Consider the following 22,944-nt stretch of genomic DNA (forward strand, 5'->3'; position numbering starts at 1 on the left):
AAGTGTGGTCAGTACTCCATTAATCTGTATATTTACCATCAGGCACAATTCATATATACCCTGTACTTGCCGCCATGCACTATTCATATTTACCCATAACTCGCCGCCATGCTCTATTCATAAATACCCTATACTCGCTATCATGCACTATTCATAAATACCCTTAACTCGCCGCCATACACTATTCATAAATACCCTGTACTCGCTATCATGCACTATTCATATCTACCCATAACTCGCCGCCATGCACTATTCATATTTACCCTTAACACGCTATCATGCACTATTCATAAATACCCTTAATTCGCCGTCTTGCACTATTCATAAATACCCTTAACTCGCTATCATGCACTATTCATAAATACCCTTAATTCGCCGCCATGCATTATTCATAAATACCCTTAACTCGCCGTCATACACTATTCATAAAAAACCCATAACTCGCCGTCATACACTATTCATAAATATCCATAACTCGATAAAAATGCGTTATTCATTTTTACCCTGTGTTCGCGGCCATGTACATGTACTATTCACATTTACCGTTCATTCGCCGTCGTGCACTATTCACATATACCCTTTTCTCGCCGTCACGTACTATTCATATATACACTGTACAACAAGGCACGGTTTGAGAGACACTTCTCATCATAATTATGTTGTATTAACAATGCGTCACAATTACTATGAACTAATGGGGATGAATATGTACTTATCGCCTGTATTGATGCAATGGTAAATATGTGGACTGCCCCATTCTCTGTGACTAGACGTGAGCGCTGACCCGCCGGACGTGGCTGCACACAGACTGGTGAGGGCCGACCATGACGAGCACTTGTACCCAGCCTTTCAAGCCGTGGATCAGGACCTCGGTAATCAACAGATCTACATAGAATAATTCACAATCATCCATTATATTATTAACATTTTTTTTATTTTACTTTAACTTACTAATTTAAATTTCTGAAATCCGAACCCGTTGGGATTCGGGTTAGATTTGTTTGTTTGTTTGTTGTTTAACGCCGCCCTCAGCAATATTCCAGCTATATAACGGCGGTCTGTAAATAATCGAGTCTAGACCAGACAACCCAGTGATTGATATCATGAGCATCTATCGCCGCAATTGGGATACGATGCCATGCATCAACCAAGACAGCGAACCTGACCACCCGATACCGTTAGTCGCGACTTAAGCATCGTCGATATCTTACGGCAAGCATGGGTTGCTGAAGACCTATTATACCCCGGATCTTCAAGGGTCGATTCCGGGAGCCCAGTAACCTATGTTGGTCCCCAGAATTCGACTCAAAGGATCAGGTGGTCAGACTCGATGACTTCATTGATGGAATGTCGTCGTACCCCGACCCCGACAATATCGATCACTGACTCTGAAAGATGTTGTTATATAATGAGTGAGTGGGTGAGTTTGGGTTTACGCCACTTTTAGCATTATGGCGCCAGAAATGGGCTTCACACATTGTACCATGTCGGGAATCCAACCCGGATCCTCGGCGTGACGAGCGAACGTTTTAACCACAAGGCTACCCGTCCTCCCCTGTTGTTTTATAAGCCACATGGTACATGAATATATACACATGAGCATTAATGAAGCACTTGCCACTTTTTGGATATGTGCTACATTAGTAAATGACTGGTGTGATTCATTGTTGGAAACACGGCCAAAGTGTAGTAAACTGACAAACAACGCCTGGTGTAATGAAGCTGACACCAGCATTCAGCGCCGATTTATTGGCGTTATGCAAAGTCTGAAAACGTGCATCATCGTCAACCTAGGAATCACCACTGACCCTGCAATCATTATCTGGAGTATCCATCCTTCTCAACGATTACGTTCACGAGGAGTCTCCTTATGCTGCTGATCAGGCGATTTTCAGCATTGGGAACCTCTGCCATTCCTGGTGCAGTACTGGGTCAGTTCATGCAGGTTTGGGGCTGGAGAGTCTCCAGGGCCCACTTGCACAAACGATCTTAGCGCTTAGATGATGGTAACTCCCATACTTTTACAAAGGCTTACACTAGTCTTAGCGCTAAGATCGCGTTGTGCAAGTGGGCCCAGCTCTTCTTGGAGGCCAAGGTAATTGGTGTTCAGATCAGGTTTTGACATTATTTTGTGGAATTGGATTTTATTCAGGTGGTGCTCATTAATGATCATGTTTATAGTATCTAGTTACTCCCAATGTATGGATGCCTATAAGTAACGCTTGGATTGACCAGTGCGGGTTCTAAATCAATATATTCATGTCGTCACATTGAAACATCAAACGATAAGTAATTACAAAAGTGGACAGCATATATTACGGTTTCAAGTCAATGCCACTTTTATGATCAGCAGTAGTCTCACATGTGTGCAGAACGCTGCCTTACAGATACACAGTAACATAGTACATTTCGTATTGTAATAGCCTGGATTCGAGGCACTTCTCATTAATGTTGGAATGGCTAGAAAATAAATGGAGGAGCAATGCCTTCTTTTATGCTAACACTGTCGATAGTATCCGTTAAAAATATGTCGAGCAATGCTTCTTTGTAAGTTTATGTATGTAAATCTATGGTATAAATGTCGACAAACAAATTGTGTATACTACGTTATTGATTGATTGATTGATTGATTGATTGAGTGATCGGGTGGTCGATCGGCTGGTCCATTGTTGTTTTATTCTTTCAGTTACTTTCTACGCCAACCAACAGATTTTAGAGCCATGGTTGCAGATTGACCTTGAGCGTTACTTTGAAGTGCATGCTGTGATCATACACAGATTCCACGGTAGGACATGGCGACATCAACCCTGAATGTGTAACAGTGGTAATACTACTGACATACTTTCTGACCCCTGAACAACGAATCACCCAATCAATTCACTGGTACCGAACCAATATCATTGTAATAAGATGTTTTACTCCAAACGATACCCCTCAGCGTGAAGATCTGTGGGCACCCCCAAAGCAGGTCTACATTTGTCAAAATACTTATACTGTAAAACTATTATAAAATAGTGACAGCTAAACAAAATCTCAGCAAAATTGAGACATATTCAGAAATGAAAGTATACCATGTAAACCATTTGTATTTGTGTACTTTCAAGGACAAGATACATTTGCAGTCAGCGCATCACACCGCACCGCACCGAACCGCACCGCACCGCACCGCACCACACCACACCACACCACACCACACCACACCGCACCATTCCACACCCATACACCACTCCACACCACACCACACCACACCACACCACACCACACACATACACCGCACCGCACCGCGCCGCACCGCACCGCACCATTCCACACACATACACCACACGCACCGCACCGCACCGCACCGCACCCACACCACACCACACCACTCCGCACCGCACCGCACCGCACCGCACCGCACCGCACCGCACCGCACACATACACCACACCATACCACACCACACACATACACCACACCACACAACCACACACACCGCACCGCACCGCACCGCACCGCACCGAACCGAACCGCACCGCACCGCACCGCACCGCACCGCACACATACACCACACCACACCACACCACACCACACCACACCACACCACACCGCACCGCACCGCACCGCACCGCACACAGACACCACACCACACCACACCACACCACACCACACCACTCCACACCACACCATACCACGCCACACACATACACCACACCACACCATACCACACCACACACATACACCACACCACACCATACCACACCACACACATACACCACACCACACCACCTCACACACCACACCACACTGCACCGCACCGCACCGCACCGCACACATACACCACACCACACCATACCACACCACGCACATACACCACACCACACACACCACACCGCACCGCACCGCACCGCACCGCACCGCACCGCACCGCACCGCACCGCACCACAGCACAGCCCACCACACATATACACCACACTTCAACACAACACACACATACACCACACCACACCACCACACACCACACACACCACACCACACACATAACACACCACACCACACCACACCAAATTATGAAATGGACCCCTTAATGAATGTTGCGAGTCTATGAAAAGAATGTATACCCTTTAGTACAGAAACCTGTTTCTGTCACTTTTAGACGCGGAGCCCTACCACACGAAGCGCGTGACGGTCAGTGTGGCCAGACGACAGTGGGATTTCCTCACGCACGGGGCGAATGTCTGCGAGGGCCCCCTCAACCCGGGCCGTGTACCCACCTTTCGCTTCCAGTGTGTCCGGCCAATAACTGGTCAGTACGTGACCATCCAGAACAACATGGGCTCTCACCCAGCCATAGCACACGACCGCAACAAGCTGTTTGAACTAGCGGAGGTTGAAGTCAGAGCTTGGGGTAAATATTATTCCAGAACCAAATACAATCTCAGCTAGCCACAGCTACCCTCAGTTACCTACAGTGCCGACTGGAAAGGGTTGTTGGCGATTACAATCACTAAATTGAATATGTGTGATATACTAATACTTAGTGTCAGAAAATATATCATTTTGGTCGCTTAATTATTTAGATACAAGCTGCTACTTTCAAATTGAAAAGGAGCCATAGTGATGGGACTTTCAGACACTGAACCCGTGGCAAATCTAGACTTGCTTCATATAAAGACGAAAATGATATTGTTCAGTGACAATGAGACAGGCTATTTGTGTCATTGACATTCGATTGGTCATAAGTTGTTGTTTTTCAATTTGTCTTGTCCAGTCTTGATTTCGTACAAGCCGCTTGGCGTGAGTGGGTTTTACGCCGATAATTACACTATTCCAGCATTATCGCGGCTCTGCAGAAATTGTACCCGTTTGGGTAACCGAACCCGGAACGGGCGAATGCTTTAACCAGGCCCAAAACATTAATACATCTGCTTCAGTTACTGCTGGGTATTTGGGCAGTGAGGTAGCCTAGTGGTTAACGCGTTAGCTCGTCACGCCGAAGACCCGGGTTCGATTCCCCACATGGGTACAATGTGTGAAGCCCATTTCTGGTGTCCCCCGCCGTCATCTTGCTGAAATATGGCAAAAAGCTTCGAAAACCATGCTCACTTACTACTTTTGGGTATATATATATATATTAGTATTCCAAGAAATCCTGAAATATTTGGAATTCGCCATTTAATGAAATTTCCATTGACAGTGTTATTTTAACTGCGTTAGAGTTTAATGTGTATATTGTCAATTTTTGGAACATCCAACTGTATTTGGGCTTATAATCCTGAAGTCATCCCTGAAGATGCGGGTTAGAATAGGTCTTCAGCATCCCATGCCTGCCGTGAAAGGCGACTGCTTGTCATTATAGGCAACTAACGGGATCGGGTGGTCAGGCTCGCTGATTTGGTTGATGCATGTCATCGTATCCCAGTTGTGTGGATCGATTCTCATGACAGGAATCACTGGATTGTCTGGTCCAGACTCGATTATTTACACACTTTCGTCATATCGCTGTAATATCTCTGAGTGCGGCGTTAAACAACAAACAAATATATTCCTGAAGTTGGTTTTAAGTTCGCGCTTCGTGTTATGGGATACAGATTAGATACTAAGTTTCTCGTAGAACCCCACTCCCTCTCGCGTGACAAGTCACTGATACAATAATCGGTTCTGTTTTATTGGACAGTGGTCAAGTGCGGTCTCCCTCTGGGACTGACCTCGGGTCTGATCCGTGACTTCCAGGTGACCTCGTCCTCGGTGTCCGGGAGTGAGATCTACCCCTACCACGTCCGCCTCAACCGCAACCACGGCTGGTGTGCAGATTCTACCGGGGACCGTGACCCTTACATACAGGTAGGGGGTGAGTGAGTATTGTTTTACGCCGCTTTTAGCAATATTCCAGCAATATCACGGCGGGGGAGATAAACATTGGCTTCACACATTGTAGTGAGGTTTCGGTGAAACCCACGATCACGGGTATGGTACTTGCAAACCTAGAAACATAATCGTGGCGCCTTAGACGACTGGGCCACCCGTGCCCCCTCACACATTGTAACCATGTGGGGAATCGAACCAGGATCTTCGGCGTGACGAGCGAACACTTTAAACGTTAGGCTACCCAACAGCCCCTACAGGTTGTGAGTGTGTGAGTGAGTGAGTGAGCGATTGTTTTCCTGGGTGTGTGACTTGGTGAGTGGTTGGGTTGGTGATGAGTAAGTGAGTGAGTGGGTGGGTGTTTGGGTGTGCGAGTGAGTGGGTGGGTGGGATGGTGGTCGAATGGGTGGGTGGTTGTGTGGTTGACTTTGTGCGTGAGTCAGTGAGTGAATGAGTGGGTGGGTGGGTGGGTGTTTAGGTGGGTAAATTGGTGGTTGTTTGGGTGATTGAGTGAACAAGTGAATTTATGAGTGTGTGAGTGAGTGAGTGAGAGGACTGGTTTATGGGTGACTTAGTGAGTTGGGTGATTGGGTGAGTGAGTGAGTGAGTGAGTGAGTGAGTGAGTGAGAGGACTGGTTTATGGGTGACTTAGTGAGTTGGGTGATTGGGTGAGTGAGTGAGAACCCAACCAACGAACCCTGTCATACCCCGTCAGCACCATAGTGGATAATAACTCTGTTCATGATGAACCAACATGAATGTTTAACACATACATATCCAGCAGAATAACCATGTGGTTAAATGTCAACAAGGGCGGGGGGGGGGGGGGCGTTGTAGCAAGCTTTCTTCCCCTTGACTTGCTCGTTAAGAACCTTATCCATCGGTTTCTCGGCGAACAAGATGATGGTGTTATTCAGGTTGACCTCCTGACCCCTATGGAGGTCCAGGGGTTAGACGTCCAGGGCTGGATGGATGGCGTCGTGCGTACACTCGCCAGCAGCTTCACCGTCCTTTACGGCATGGACATCAGCAACCTCACCCCCTACAGGGACGGACTGGACCAAGTGAAGGTACTTAGTTAGGATGTGAAGCTAGTCCAGCCCTTAAGTTCAACTAGTTCTGCGGGAGAAGGCGACCGGCATTTATTGTTGGAGAATATTCGTCAGTGCATAATTTGTTTGTTTGTTTGTTTCTTGTTTAACGTCGCACTCAGCAATATTCAAGCTGTATGACGGCGGTATGTTAATAATCGAGTCTGGACCAGACACTCCAGTGATGGACATCATTAGCATCGATCCACGAAATTGGGATACGATGACATGCATCAACCAAGTCAGTGAGCCTGACCACCCGATCCCGTTCGTCTCTTTTTTACGACAAGCATAGTCACCTTTTGCTGCAAGCATGGGTTACTGAAGACCTATTCTACCCCGGATCTTCACGGGTCTGTCAGTGCATCAAGACCTATTTTATCTGCCTAAGGGCCAAATAAAAACATTTTTTCGCAATACTATTTTGATTCATCAGAGCGCATATTTTATGGTCTCTGGTTTCAGCACATCGATCTTACAGGTCCACCAGTCATCTGTGATTGTAACAATTGAGACAAAATTTCCCTGTTTTTTTCCTGAATCTTTTCGAAAAGTAGTCCAAGGCGCCCCTGAACAGCAGACAGAATTTGCGATTCTGTGACGCTGTGTCTGTTGCAGGTGTTTGTAATAGACCGGTATCTGGGTGCGGAGTTCCCTCAACGCTTCCTGTTTGTTCAGTCCATCTTCACGCGATATGTCAGGCTGCACGTGCACGGCGTGCCTTGTATCAAGATGGAGGTCATCGGCTGCCCCAGACACGGTGAGTTATAAACGGATTTGGCCCTGACGGTTTGTCATCCAAAGTTAATTGAATTCAAGTCGCAGAAATGTCAAGGAATATCTGTTTCTGTAGTTATATTGTTTCTTTGTACTATTTTTCTCGAGGGGAATTATTCCCATTGAAAAGTGTTTACAAGGAAAATGTTTTCACGATACTTACACAATATTTGGGTGAAGCTAATTCAATGTGAAACTGATCATCGTTGACCCACACTTGTGTGTTTATCTGTTAACGAAAATTAGAGATATGGATACAAAAGAGTCTAGTGAGTGAGTGAGTTTGGTTTTACGCCGCTTTTAGCAATATTCAATCAATATCACGGCGGGGGACACCAGAAATGGGCTCCACACATTATACCCATGTCAGGATTCGAACCCGGGTCCTCGGCGTGACGAGCGAACGCTTTAACCACTAGGCTACCCGACCGCCACCAAAAGAGTCTAGACACTGACGTGGGTCAATATTGTACTTTGGACTAACAGAACAGCATTCGACCCTTGAAGATCCGGGGTAGAATAGGTCTTCAGCAACCCATGCATGTCGTAAAAGGCGACTATGCTTGTCGTAAAAGGCGACTATTGGGATCGGGTGGTCAGGCTCGCTGACTTGGTTGATGCATGTCATTGATCCCAATTTCGTGGATTGACTCATGATGTCAATCACTGGATTGTCTGGTCCAGACTCGATTATTAACGGGCCGTCATTGCTGAGTGCGGCGTTAAACAACAAACAAACAAACAAAAGAACAGTATTCTATTGTGATATAACTAAAATAGTTCAAAACGGCGTTAAGCCAAAACACTCTTACCAAAAATGTGGCTCTATCTGCGTTACCAACATGTTGGAGTATACGAGGCCATGAACGCCGACTGTGAGGACGTTCTGGTTGTGGAGGACGTCCTGGAGACCAGGGAGGTTCTCTTGGTGGTCACTGGAAAATTTATTCCAGTCATTAGAAGTCAGAGGTCATTTCCTGAAACTGAAATTCGTTTCAAAGCGTGAGTGAGCGATGTACCTAAATCACTCACTCACTCATTTACTTAATCCTTTTCCAGTTACCTTTGACCTGTCCTGTAGTGACGACTCGACCCGTCTCGGCCTGCAACTGATGGGGAGACACGAACTTTTCGCGAACATCGTGGGTGATGAGTACAAGGTCGAGAACACCCTCACGTTGGGGAGATGCGAGGGTATCTGTCTCTCCCGAGGTTCAGGATGCAGGTCGTTCATGTACCGCAGCGACTGGCGGAGGTGTAACCTCATCCCGGGGGCGTCTCGATACACCTACAGCTACCACAGGTCCTGGAACAGAGTCGACAAGGCCAGTCGCATATATGGACAGCCTATGTGTGTTGACGGTCAGTGAACATGGGGATCACGAGGACTGTACTGAGTGAGTGAGTGAGTGTGGTTTTACGCCGCTTTTAGCAATAGTACAGCAATATCCCGGCGGGGTACACCGGAAAATGGGCCACACACATTGTACACATCTGGGGAATCGAACCCGGATCTTCGGCGTGACGAATTGACGCTTTAACCACAAGGCTATTCCACCGCCCCACAGGTAGTGAGTGGTTGGGTGGGTGAGTGGTTGGGTTGATGATGGGAGAGTGAGTGTGTGTGTGGGTACACCATCGCACCAACGATAACTGTAAACTATGACATATAACGGGTTGTCGTGTCCTGTTATGGTTCTTTGAAAATCCTTTGGATTTCGTGGCCCTTACTTAAAATGATCGACACATATATTTGTATTGGTATATGGTGATATGTGACCCTGTTCACGGCTTACAGGTAATAAAGTCAGGCCCAGTTAAGCACGCTGGATGAGATAAAGGGATTCTGTTTCAAAATAGGCCTCTGTTCCCCAGAAGTGAATGGGTACCGTGTAAGATGTGATCGTTATTGGAATGTATACATGCGTGTATAAGACACTACCATAACCCACAAACACGGAACTACAGACGCACAACCCCCACACAACACACACACAGCCCCTCTATACCAACCACTGCCCACGAACATAACACTCACGCACAGAGAGAGAGAGAGAGAGATTGTCTCTCTGCATTGTCCATTGAGCTACCAATACAGTGTTCGAACCCAGCTTCAGACATCAGTAATGGATGTTGCAGATATTCGCGATATTGATGCCTGTGATAAAGAGGTAGACACCCCCAGGGAAGTATCTTCCCCCCACTTCCCTATGTACTATGGGGAAGGGCTGCACTGTGTGTGGAAGATCCGCTTCCCAGAGGGCACCTTCATTAGACTGGACTTCCTGGATGTTGCGCTGCCACAGATGGAGACGGCTCGCATGGTGAGTGCTTCTAAATGTAAGAGTACTCAAAGTCATTAAAATCAAAGCTTTACTTCGATACGATGCCTCTCTCTGAGAAAAAGATCCGACAACCTCTCCATAAGAATATACTGGGGTTTTTATTTGGTACTGCTGGGATTGTCCAAGATATTGGCGATACTGGCATTCGTCTTGCATGATGGTCCGCACCGATCTTAGCACGTCGCGATACAAGAATTTCTACATTTTTTTGTTAGTTGTTCAACGTCGCACTCACCAATATTGCAGATCGGGTGGTCAGGCTCGCTGACTTGGTTGATGCATGTCATCGTATCCCAACTGCGTTGATCGATGATCATGATGTCAATCACTGGATTCCCTGGTCCAAACTCGATTGTTTTCAGACCGCCGTCATATAACTGGAATATTGCTGAGTTCAGAGTTAAACAACAAGCATATAATACATTAATTACATTTCTTATATACGGATCTGTGGTCTCCATACACTACTGAATTTATTACATGCAATGTGGTTACAGATCGGCTTCTACAAGGCACTGAGTGCACACTGTGAGGACAGTATCACCGTCAAAGATGTGTCAACATCTAAACAACTCGTGATGGTAACGGGGTCCAACTTCAGAGACTACCGTGGGTCAAAGGTCATTGCCCTTGGCAACAAAGTTGACATTGTGCTTAGATCCTGCATGAGGCTGTCCCAGGCACCTTTCCGATCAGGGTTTCTCATCAATGTATCTCTCACAGGTACATGTAGGGCTGAGGATGTGTAGTTTATTGTTTAGGGCCTTTCTCATCTTCCCGAGGCAAGTTCGTTAACTCATTACAAAAGTCGAACTAGGCTGGAATTCCGGTGTTACATTTTGCCTGGACTAACGAGACTATGCATAGTCCAATCAAAATCACGTTACGAACTAGACTCCCGGCTCGTAAACAACGTGCAGATTTCGGTCGACTGAAGGATTTGTAAAGTATGTTCTTGTTTTTATTAAGGTGTTCTATTGATTTGATGCACTTCGCGAGGTAAGGCCCGTCTTATGACAACAGATTCTGCAATTGATTGTCGATCAAATCGCCTAGACTGAGCAACGCCATTTTGTTTAAAGCAATTGCAAATAATATGAGAGGTGGAATCTGATTGGTCAATAGGAGGGACATGGAAGGGACATAACTCGTAATAGCCACCGGTAGTGCTACGATCGAGCCTGGATCGAGCCCGTTAACACCCTTTGCTTCGGGAAGATTGGTCTTTGTATGTCCCAAGTTCTATTCCATATATGGTACACCATGAAAAGAGCAAATACAAAATGCCCCACTCAGGTACAAACTTAAATATTTGATCCCCGTTCTATACAATCTAGGATCCGCCTCTGACATCATCGATTGATGCTTTAATGCTTCATCAGTGTGTCGGCTTGGTGCATACGATCAGCAATGACCACTAGAACAGTAAGGAGAATGAAAACAGAACTCGGGACGCAATCAAATATATATCTCCACCGTTGAGAATGATCTTTCTTTTAACAGGCATACATGAACATTCATTCACCATCATCCTGTTCTTATCGTCAACATGTATCCTAATTAACATATATATTTGTTCCTGGAATCCCCAAACCCAAAAAGACTCAATTGTTTACAAAACATGCAGCTTGGCCGTTTCAGTATGGGATCAACGGTGCATCATCTTAATGATTTCAAGAACGTTTTGATTTAAAATGAGTGGCAAAAAACACCAAACATCTAAGTCGATTTCATGTTTGATTTTCAATTGGAAATATCTTAAGTTAGAGATTGTATATAAAAAAGTTAACTCTGCTGCCGCTTAGTCAATCAATTCGGTTTATTTCGTGAGGGTAGGCAATCGGCCCATAGTTACATTTGTATTACAACGGACGTGACGTACACAGCTGTTATTGTTCTGACAATAATGTACTACGCTTTGTCAATATTCCAAGAACACTGCTACATGGTTTTATTTTAGAAATATAATTTGATTTAAAACTTTTTTAAATCAAAAAGAAAACAATGCATAATTACACAACTGCTGATGGGTAGCTTAGATATCTTATCTTTTAAAATCATTATATTTTAACATTCCAAACATGGTAAGGGTCATGTTGCTTCTTACCCAAGTCTTCATTGAACTGATTTATTTTTACATAAAGTTAACTAGACAAGGTCATCTTGACCGATTAACCATCTATAGCTATTCCAAGATTTCAATATCTACAACATGTCAGAGGGGCACGGGTGGCCCAGTCGTCTAAGGCGCCGCAATTCGCTGTGCAGACTTGCGTCCCTTCCGCTCGCCAGAAACCTATGATTGTGGGTACGAATCCAGGTTCTCCCCGATTATGTTTCTAGGTTTGTCAGCACCACACCCGTGCTCGTGGGTTTCACCGAAATGGTAAACGTCTGTGACGTGCATCACTTCGGGCTTTCCTCCCACATTAAGCCGACACGCCGCGAAATAACTGGAATACTGTTAAAAGCGGCGTTAAACCCAAGTGACTCACATACAACATGTCAAGTCATGCATTTGACCATTGCAGACTGTGGCAGTTGCGGCTATAGCGGCAATGGCTTCTGCTCGAAGGATGACTCCTGCACCGCCGGCTGTGGCTACCTCAGCTCCCCCTTCTTCCCCAACACATACAGCGTCTTCTCCACTTGCCATTGGGGGATCCGCGGAGCCTGGAGCCAATACATTCGCATCTCCTTCCTCCAACTCGACGTCATCGGTGGCAACGACAACTGTGTCAACGACTACTTGGCTCTCTATGATTACGACTATGAGCTTGTAAAAAATCTGATTGGTCGCTTCTGTAAGACCAAGCGGCCAATCAGTGATGTCCTGTCAAGCTGGCATATGCTTGATGTAGAATTTTATTCCAACTCCGATGAAGAGGGGCGCGGTTTTGAGCTGAAGTATCAATTCCTGACTGTTGAAGTCCCCGTCGTAAACTATGACGTCATCTATGGTGTTCCCTCGTAAATTTGTCCATCTTTGTCATTGTTTTGAAGTTTTGCTTTCTGCATGTGAATATATTTATTTATCTTTTTTCTGCTTTTTTGCTTAACGTTAAACTTGTTATAATAAAAAACGATTCCTTTGTCTCACATGGTTTAAAACAGATGATGGATGTACATTTATGTCTATTGTACTATACAATGGCTATTGTTGCTGTAGAATTGTGTCTATTGTACCATATACTGGCTGTTGTTACCATAGAATTGTGTCTATTGTACCATACACTGGCTGATATTACTGTAGAATTGTGTCTAGTGTACCATATACTGGCTGTTGTTACCATAGAATTGTATCTATTGTACCATACACTGTCTGTTGTTGCCATAGAATTGTGACTATTGTACCATACACTGTCTGTTGTTGCCATAGAATTGTGTCTATTTTACCATGCACCGGTCGCTGCTGTTGTGTCGCTGCTGTTGTGTCGCTGAAATACGGACATTGACAGTGCTACCGTCAGAGTGACCAGTGCAGATCAATCATCAACAGTACAACAACAAAGGTAGGATATGGTTATGCTGTTCTATTGTCGCAGTGTTTATAAACGTTTAATGGTTGGATTTGATTATGGGTTTTGCTAAAACCGATGCCTTCCGACAAGTAACGGACACTGCCTCAATGTTAAGACAGACTTTATTTATACTTGCAAAACTGACCAACCTGCCCCGAATCTTAAGGAAACTGAAAAGGAATCCCTTGTAAATCGTTCTTTCTTATGAATTATATGTTCATTTGGAAACAGAATTAGGAATATGAATTTTATTTTATTTACATTATTTATTTTAAGTAAAAAGGCCAGCCACAGTTTCTAATGACGCGACTTATCGTGCCATAGTCAGCGATGTAACTAGGTGTAAAGCTCATTTTTCACATCAGCGTATTTTCGCTTTTAAAATCTCAGGCTACAAAGGCCAATAATAACACCTCTTTTATGAATGTTTAGTGTCACATTGGGTTATAGAAACAAAGCATCCCTTCCTGGGATGCTGCAACAACAGTCATGCATAACGCATCAATTCATTAGCCTTATTCCCATATATTCACGATGGAGCAAATAGCGAAAATGAACTGAATATCTTGTAACTTTCTAATCAACGAAAATTGCCTTTAAAAATAGTTGGTTTTGCAATAACAGTAACGATATTGTGATCATGTGCTCTGTTTTTATACGTCTCAATCGCCTAGTTACTTCTGTTTCCTTTTTTATAATGGCATCAATTTACCTTTTATTATTGGCCCCATCAGAAAATAAATACCCTGAGTGTAAGCATCATATGTCATAACTTCTCTTGTCCCTGTGTTATTGTTGCCGTCCGTTGTTGGAGCGTTATTTTAGCAAGGCGCATGCATTAGTTATCATAACAAATATATAAGATTAACACTGATAAGATTACTGGGAGTCCAAACAGTGTTTGATGGTGGATTTGTTTCTCACAAATATTCCGTCTTCTCTATTGTCACATCAGACACGTGTCAGTAAGGTTAGGTTGTGCTCTCAGCTGCTGCGACTGATGTGATCCCACAGCTGCGTTCAGCGGATAATTCAAATCTGTATCCTTGATATGTTCCAATAGTGTTCGCGATGTCCTGCAACATGGCGCTCCGTGTGATCCTGCTTCTTGTGATGGCCTTCCTTGCTCAGAGTGACCGTGTTTCTGGTAAGGGGATGTAAATTTGTTTCAACTGATAACCGTAAGCACATGGACTGTTTCAAATGCGAGATGCTTCCCAAGCATGGATTTATTAGGACTGATAATTAGCGATTTTTATGTAGTCCCGGGAGTACAGGTGGACAAACCGTCTAAGTTGCTGCAATTGGCTGTGCAGAGTTATGCCCTTCAGGCGTGTTTAGGTCATTTGTTGTTTTGGTTTGTTGTTTTTTTCTTGAAATTTAAATTTATTTCTTTTTATTTTTTAAAATGCTTTATTGAATTTCAAAATACTAAATTGAAATTTCAAGATGCTATGTTGAAATTTTAAGTTATGATCTTATGATTTCAACTTATTATTTTGAATTTACAAGATCATTATCTTGAAATTTCAACTTAGTATCTTAAAATGTCAACATATCATCTTGAAATTTTAACTTAGTATCTTGAAATTCCAAGAAAAGAAACAAACACAAATGGCTTCCATAAATTTCAACTAATATATCTTGAAATTTCAATTAAGCACCTTGAAATTTCAACAGAGCATCTTGGGATTTCAAGGAAAGAGCAGGCCCTAAAAGACTTCCGTTCTGTTTGCCCTAACTAGATTTCTAGTTTGTAACGTGGGTTTCACCAAATCCATAAATGTTTAAAACATACGTCAATTCGGGCTTTCCTGAAATAAGCTGACACTCCGTGATGTAACTGAAATCCTGTAACAATTCAAAGCGGCGTTAAATCAAACATTGAACATATGGCGGGTATTTGGCTTATCTTGTGCCATAACATGTTTTATCTAATCGCGTGACTTACTTAACTGATATTTTTCACGTTTGGCGCAGCTTTTGATTTGAAAATTGAACTTTTTCAGGTCATCAGGAAACGCATTATTGAACTGTTACAAGCGCTGAGATGGAATGGGGTTTAATATTATTTCACATGTACACGTGTGTGTGTGTATGTGCGTGTGTGCGTGTGTGTGTTTTTTCCCCTTAATGCCGAACACCAGGCAGCGAACAACAACGGCCATCTTTTAACGTCTTTCAGTGTCCAGCCACAGACATTCCGCTATCCGCTTAAACGTTCTGTCATATACACCACGGATGGGCTTAATTGTAACTCAGTCACTCACTCTTCTTCCAGAAAGAAAAGTGTCCTCGTGGCCGAGAGGGAACTACGGTCTACTGTCTACCGTCTATGGCTGTCCTGAAACATCTGAGTATGGATGGCAGACAGGTTACATCAATTTGACCTCTACAGGGTCAAGGACAGCCTACCACGATTGGTCAGATAGCCTACATCTGCTTGGACCATATCATCTGCATACAATCCAACTGAACTTTTGCATGAGAGCCAATGACTTTGACACTGAAGATGACAAATTTCTGAATGTCACAGAAAACAGAACTGCTTCATCAAATATTTGGCCACAAGGTCATTACTGTATCGTTCAAGGTCACGCTGGCTGCCCATCAGGTAAAGGTGTACCCGTGTTGTATATTTAGTGTTATCTCTTTTGACATGATAAGCGATTAGTTAGTGTACCAGTTCCCTCAATGCATTCCAAACCGTGAAGATCCGGAGTAGAATAGGTCTTCAGCAACCAATTCTTGCCGTAAAAGGCGACTATGAATGTCGTAAGAGGCGACTAAAGGGATCGGGTGGTCAGGCTCGGCTGACTTGGTTGATGCATGTCATCGTATCCCAATTGCGGAGATCGATGCTCATGATATCAATCATTGGATGGTCTGGTCCAGACTCGATTATTTACAGACATGTAGCTGGAATATTGCTGAGTGCGGTGTTAAAAAACAGACAAAACCTCAATGCATCGCCGATTTACGCTTTCTGCCGTTGCATATTAGACATCTCCGCTTCTGTCTGATTTTAACATTATGCATATGTTCTAATAGTCAGCAGGACTTTGAGTTACCAAAGTTTTAATTTATTCCCTAAACGTCACTAACTGTCAACAAAGAAGAAGTAGGCAGTTGGCTGTATTGACACCCATGGTGACCACAGGGCAGAATAGGTCCTCGGCTCATCATGCTTGTAAGAGCCGACTAAGGGTGATGGGGTGGTTGCGTTGTGTGACGTTGCTTGTTGCCTGCGTAACAGCGCAAGACGTTGCTCATGCTGTCGCCCATTAGGCTTCTAAACCCGCTGTATGCCGAGCTATCTGAAAAGTGAACGTTGTGGGGAAATTGCGCTCTCGCGACACTGAGTCTGCCTAAAATTACACGGTGATGTAGCATATTAAATTTCCCATCTGATGGTGTTCTATTAACTGTAGAACAGGTAGGAAAAAGAGACAGTGTGATCTGTAAAAAACAGCAATTGCGCCACTTTTTACCGTATACGGATAAAAGTAATTTTCTTCTTAACAGCTGCCTGATAACAAATATCTGAACGACATAATGCTATATCGAATGGGTGTGTATGCGTATGTGTAACGTTATACATTCGATACAAAAAATAGCTTGCTGTAAAGGAAGGAGTTAATCCAAACTCGATTAGATAGGTAAAAGCTGTGATATTTATGACGTCGGGAAAAGAACAAAATCACCCAAACTCAACGTTTAAGTATTTTCTTTGGTAAACTTGGCGTCTATAACTTAAATATATACTCCCTTTGAACAATCACCTTATATCAGAAATATGTCGATTATATGTTCATTATATGACTAAGTTGTGTTTTCAGAATTCAACACATCCTTCTTGACATTAAGAGACTATGCGATTATCAATGATGACATTGAAGGTCAACTACCAAATATGACCTTTAATGGAAATGAGGTCATGGTCACCTTGTGTTGCCGGTCCGATGAAGATGCAAATTCAACCATGGCCCTGCCTTCCATCTTTCCATTTTACCTGCTCAAGGTAAGCAACGTGTGTTTAGCACTGGAATGAGAAACTTCCTTAAATGTGAGAGTTGAACAATTTAATTGCTGATACTGTCGACAGGCTCGTCGCTGGGGTTTCAAAGATGTAGATTCGAAAGTTTGACCATCAAATAACGATTGCTGGAGGGAGCGAAGCAACAGCGTACTTTATTGCTGTCAGGGAGCTTTCGCACGTAAATATATTCCCATGTCTCTGGTTATTGCTCGGAAGGGATTCCGGGTTAGAACTGCTCCCAAGCAATGCTGGTCGTGAAACTCGACCAAATAGATAAGTGACTTGGTTGATAGCGTGGCATCGTACCCCGACGACGTGGATCGATGCTTGCAAGGACGTAGTTAACTTTTTTTGTCAGAGGGTGCAAATATTTGTACAAGTATCATTTGTCCCCAACTTGTACTTTCATGATTCAAATTGTTTTTTATTTAAAAAATCCAGAAATCCAGGGGCAACTGCCGATGTCATATAGCTGGAATATTGCTGAGTGCGGCGTTAAACAACAAACCAACCAACCAACTATATTTAACATTTGAAACCCCTCGCTACACGTTCGGTTTCAAATTCAATTTAGCGCGGTTAAATCTACAGGAGCGGAGGTCGGTGTTTCGACCAAATGACGTTAAAAAAAATACTTGTTCTTACCCTGCCTGGCGGTCGGCATTAAGGGAATAAAACAAGGAATGTGAGATTGATGTTAGCATAATGTGTATCTATGTTAAACTGCATGATATCTATAGCATGATAACACTATAAAACGACTGGTACAATCAGCCACACACACACACACACACACAAACACGCACACACGCAAACACACACACGCACACGTGCATATGTAGCTATGCGCGCAATAATCTTGATCGCGACGTTTAACCCAATCACACCTTACCTTCTGAAATAAATTCAGGCATGGTAACATGGTAGTGTAGTAGTGTTCTACTTGTCCCAGCCCCAGTCCGAGGTTCCCTGTCAGCCAGTGAGTGGCACTGAGGTCTTTGAGGAAACATTTGCCTTCATCCCCTCTACAAATATGTCCCAGGATGAACTGGAACCACACGAGAACGACACTTTGACTCTCAGCCTTTGCTTCTACAAGCCTTATGGTATGTTGATATACATCTAGAATCTGTCTTTATTCATTTTAATAGAAAAGGAGGAATCTTTTTTCGAAAAGGAAGCATCATGAAGGTTCTTTCATGTTTGTAGTATTATGTTCCAAGCAGTGCAATCAAACATGTTATAAACACCAATGCATGAGACCATTTTATGAGCCCAACAATATGACACCAATGTATAAGATCAATGGTATTACATAAATCTTTGCACCACTGTATGAGACCAATGGTATGACACCTATGTATGACACCATTGTATATTTCCAATGGTATGACACCAATGGTATGACACCATTGTTTGATACCAATGGTATAAGACCAATGTATGACACCATTGTTTGACACCAATGGTATGACACCAATGTATGAGACCAATAGTATGACACAATGTATGACACCATTGTTTGACACAAAAGGTATGACACAATGTATGACACCAATGGTATGACACCAATGTATGACACCAATAGTGTGACACCAATAGTGATACACCAACGTATGACACCTATGAATGACAGCAGTGGTATGACACCAATAACTGAGACCAGCGGTATGACACCAATGTATGACACCAATGTGTAACACAAATAGCATGACACAAAATTTAATGTATAACACCAATAGTTTGACACCAATGTATGACACCATTGTATGACACCAATAGTGTGACACCTATGTATGACACCAATGTTTTACACCAGTGGTATGACACCAATGTATAAGATCAATGGTATTACATCAATGTTTGAGACCACTGTATGAGACCAATGGTATGACACCTATGTATGACACCATTGTTTGACACCATTGTTTGATACCAATGGTATAAGACCAATGTATGACACCATTGTTTGACACCAATGGTATGACACCAATGTATGAGACCAATGGTATGACACAATGTATGACACCATTGTTTGATACAAGTGGTATGACACAATGTATGACACCACTGTTTGATACCAGTGGTATGACACCAATGTATGAGACCAATGGTATGACACAATGTATGACACCATTGTTTGATACAAGTGGTATGACACAATGTATGACACCATTGTTTGATACCAGTGGTATGACACCAATGTATGACACCATTGTTTGATACCAATGGTATGACACTAATGTATGACACCATTGTTTGATACCAATGGTATGACACTAATGTATGACACCAATGTATGACATCATTGTTTGATACGAATGGTATGACACTAATGTATGACATCATTGTTTGATTCCAATGGTATGACACTAATGTATGACACCAATGAATGAGACCACTGGTATGACGCCAATAGCACGACACCAATTGTATGACACCAATGTACGAGACTAAGTTGTGAGGTCAAAAGTATGAGATCAATAGTATGAGACCAGTAGTATGTGATCAATAGTGTTACACCAATGTATGAGACTTCATAATGAACGTGTCAATTAAAAACGCATGCCATACATCCTCCAATTTGTATCTGCATATGATAGAAAACAGTTTCTGTTTAAAACAACAGTTGTCTGCACAGTCAGAATAACGTAACCAATCTTGACAATTTTACTCGGAGACTAAAATGTGTTTTCAGAGCGGAGAGAATGTGCCTTCTTTGAGGACCTAGGGTCTTCTTATAGAGGTCGTCACAGTGTCCACAACTTGGGCTACGAGTGTGAGTACTGGGCCGACAACGGCTGGCCCTCCACCGACACCGACTACATCATGGGGGACTTGGAGGAGAACTACTGCCGGAAGGCGGCCTGGAACTGGCGCTTCCTGGTCTGTAAACACAAGACTACCATGGCGTTCTGTGTCTCCGTGCCCCTTTGTGGTACGTTTCATCTTGTATCATCGTGTATCATCGTGTATCATCTTGTATCATCTTGTATCATCTTGTATCATCGTGTATCATCTTGTATCATCTTGTTTCATCTTGTATCATCTTGTATCATCGTGTATCATCTTGTATCATCGTGTATCATCTTGTATCATCTTGTGTCATCGTGTATCATCTTGTATAATTTGTGTAAAAATATATTGCCAATGCAAGAAAATAACCAGCCTGGATATTCTGCCGAAACAGATTCCATTTGGCGTAAAGGTCAAATAGCTGTGGAAATTATATGAATGGGCCCCTGAAAATCAGTGATGACACCAGGTGTTCGCGAAAAGGGTAGGCAAGTCCTGTCCCACCGATAGCAAACCGCCATCCATATAAATTGCATGAAAAAATAAGTATTTAGTGCCTGACTCCGCTCAGTAGTTGTCCTGCCATGCGACGTCAGCCTGTAAGCAAATGTAATGCTGGGCGTTAGGGACCGACGAATTAATATTCAGAAAAGGTGGGAGGGGGGGGTGGGGTTCTTTCGAAAAAAAGAATATACACATGTATTCTACACAAAAACTGGAGAAGAAAATTCAATTGACCTCAGGTTTTACCAAACAGAAAATTGTTCAATGGACTTTTTCTTTAACCTGAAAATATGTGTTGTGAATTTTTAGATTGTTCGGCTCATCTTTTCCGCAGAGAAAATTCGTATTTTGAAGCAGTGATGAAATAACATCCTGTCTATAAATCTAGGCCTCCCAGAACATTAAATGGTGTGTCCCTTCTATGCAACGCTGACTTGCTGTAGTCATCATTGGTTATTGGTGAGATGTGGTTCCCGCTACTGTGTATCTATCTATGAAGACCTAATACATTGGTAGCACAATGCCTTGGAGGGTTGTCCACCAGAGAACATCAACCGAATGGGCTGTGTGTATAATGACACCCCACAGGATACAAGCGTACCCTGGCAAGACTGTAACTGGGGAGTCAAATATACCGTAACGGTTTATTTCAGATGTTTCCGAAGATTTACCCAATGTGGCTTTCAAGAAGGCTGCAAGGTCTTCCAAGGCCACACTGGGAAATTCCACAGAAAATGCGTTGGATGGCAAGATTAGTAAGTTGGACAGCTTGTATTTAGTAGAATTTGAAATGAAATTGTAAATGATTTAGTTTTTTATCTTGAACTCGACAAAACTAAATAAGTATATTGGATTGATAATTGTATCATCTATTTATACATATGAATTCAAATGATTTGATAATAAGAGAAGAAACAAAGGTACACACTTTGCTTTGATAACATTTTTCCAAATGTTATTTTTATACAAGGCCCAAACAAAGTTTTGCGCGGGATATAGAAACGGCTCCTTCACATTTTGTTTCCGAACTCATAAACCGTTCAATATTTCTTCATGAAACTTTGTCTATACATCAGGCATGAACTGAACTGGGACCTTTTGTAAATCTTTTTTGCGTTTTCGAAGCAACAAGTTGAAGTGAAGTGAGTATAGTGATCATTTCCGGAACATACCTGTGTATGCAAACTAGGTAAAGTGGTGCATTTTGCTATTCGTTTGTTTTAAAACAAAAGATTTTGAGTTGTTTTAGGCAATAACAAGTTGGAGTTCAAATGAAGGTTTCATTTTGAGGAGCGACTCATTAACCATTCATTCACTTCCGGTTTGAAAAAGGTTCCCTAGCAACCTGTACTTGTTTTGAGAGACGACTAAATGGATCGGGTGGGCTGGCTTGGTGACTTGGTTGATTGTGTGGCATGGTACCCTGACGTTGTGAGGCGTTGCTGATGGTGAACAGGAATTTAGATTATGATTAAGAGTTTTGAGAATATTGAATTTAACATTGATTTCAAATGAAAAGCTCTGTCTATAGATATGTTTTGTGTGTTTGTTTGTTGTTTAACGCAGCACTCAGCAATATTCCAGTTATATGACGGCGGTCTGTAAATAATCGAGTCTGGACCAGACAATACAGTGATTGACATCATGAGCATCGCTCCACTCTATTGGGATACGATGACATGCATCAACCAAGTCAGCGGGCCTGACCACCCGATCCCGTTAGTCACCTCTTACGACAAGCATAGTCGCTTGTCACGGCATAAAGGAATTGCTGAAGACCTATTCTAACCCGGGTTACGGGTTCTATAGATAAGTACCATTTCTAATTTACTTCTTTGGAAGGTATTGAAAGCATTTCAAGCAGAGAAGGAATCGTTCTGTTTATCATCAATCATAGTGTATTCACAAGCTTTAGCATTAACCTTTTTGGTATAAGAAGACATAATTTGTATGCCTTTATGCACATTTATATATACATCGATGACTTTGTCTTCTCGTTCTTTTAGGAATGGACTGTGATTGGTACCTG

General features: G+C 43.0%; 1 protein-coding gene across 1 annotated transcript; it reads left to right on the forward strand.

The window, feature by feature from the left end:
- The first annotated feature begins 9,920 nt into the window (after positions 1 to 9,920).
- LOC139445435 (tolloid-like protein 2) lies at positions 9,921 to 13,029 on the forward strand. The gene is made up of 3 exons (XM_071226581.1): positions 9,921 to 10,034; positions 10,553 to 10,778; positions 12,587 to 13,029. Exons 1-3 carry the CDS (start codon positions 9,921 to 9,923, stop codon positions 13,027 to 13,029), a joined length of 783 nt encoding a protein of 260 aa, XP_071082682.1.
- Positions 13,030 to 22,944: the final 9,915 nt, after the last annotated feature.

Source organism: Haliotis cracherodii, unplaced genomic scaffold, assembly GCF_022045235.1.
Source record: "Haliotis cracherodii isolate W230 unplaced genomic scaffold, xgHalCrac1.p SCAF_6, whole genome shotgun sequence".
In the NCBI taxonomy this organism is placed as follows: Eukaryota; Metazoa; Mollusca; class Gastropoda; order Lepetellida; family Haliotidae; genus Haliotis; species Haliotis cracherodii.

Bases quoted from the DNA above. Each gene is read 5' to 3' on its own strand.
- LOC139445435 (XM_071226581.1), top strand. From the start codon at position 9,921: ATGTACTATGGGGAAGGGCTGCACTGTGTGTGGAAGATCCGCTTCCCA. The intron at 10,035-10,552 runs GTGAGTGCTTCT...ATGTGGTTACAG, and splicing joins AGATGGAGACGGCTCGCATG to ATCGGCTTCTACAAGGCACT. The intron at 10,779-12,586 runs GTACATGTAGGG...TGACCATTGCAG, and splicing joins CATCAATGTATCTCTCACAG to ACTGTGGCAGTTGCGGCTAT.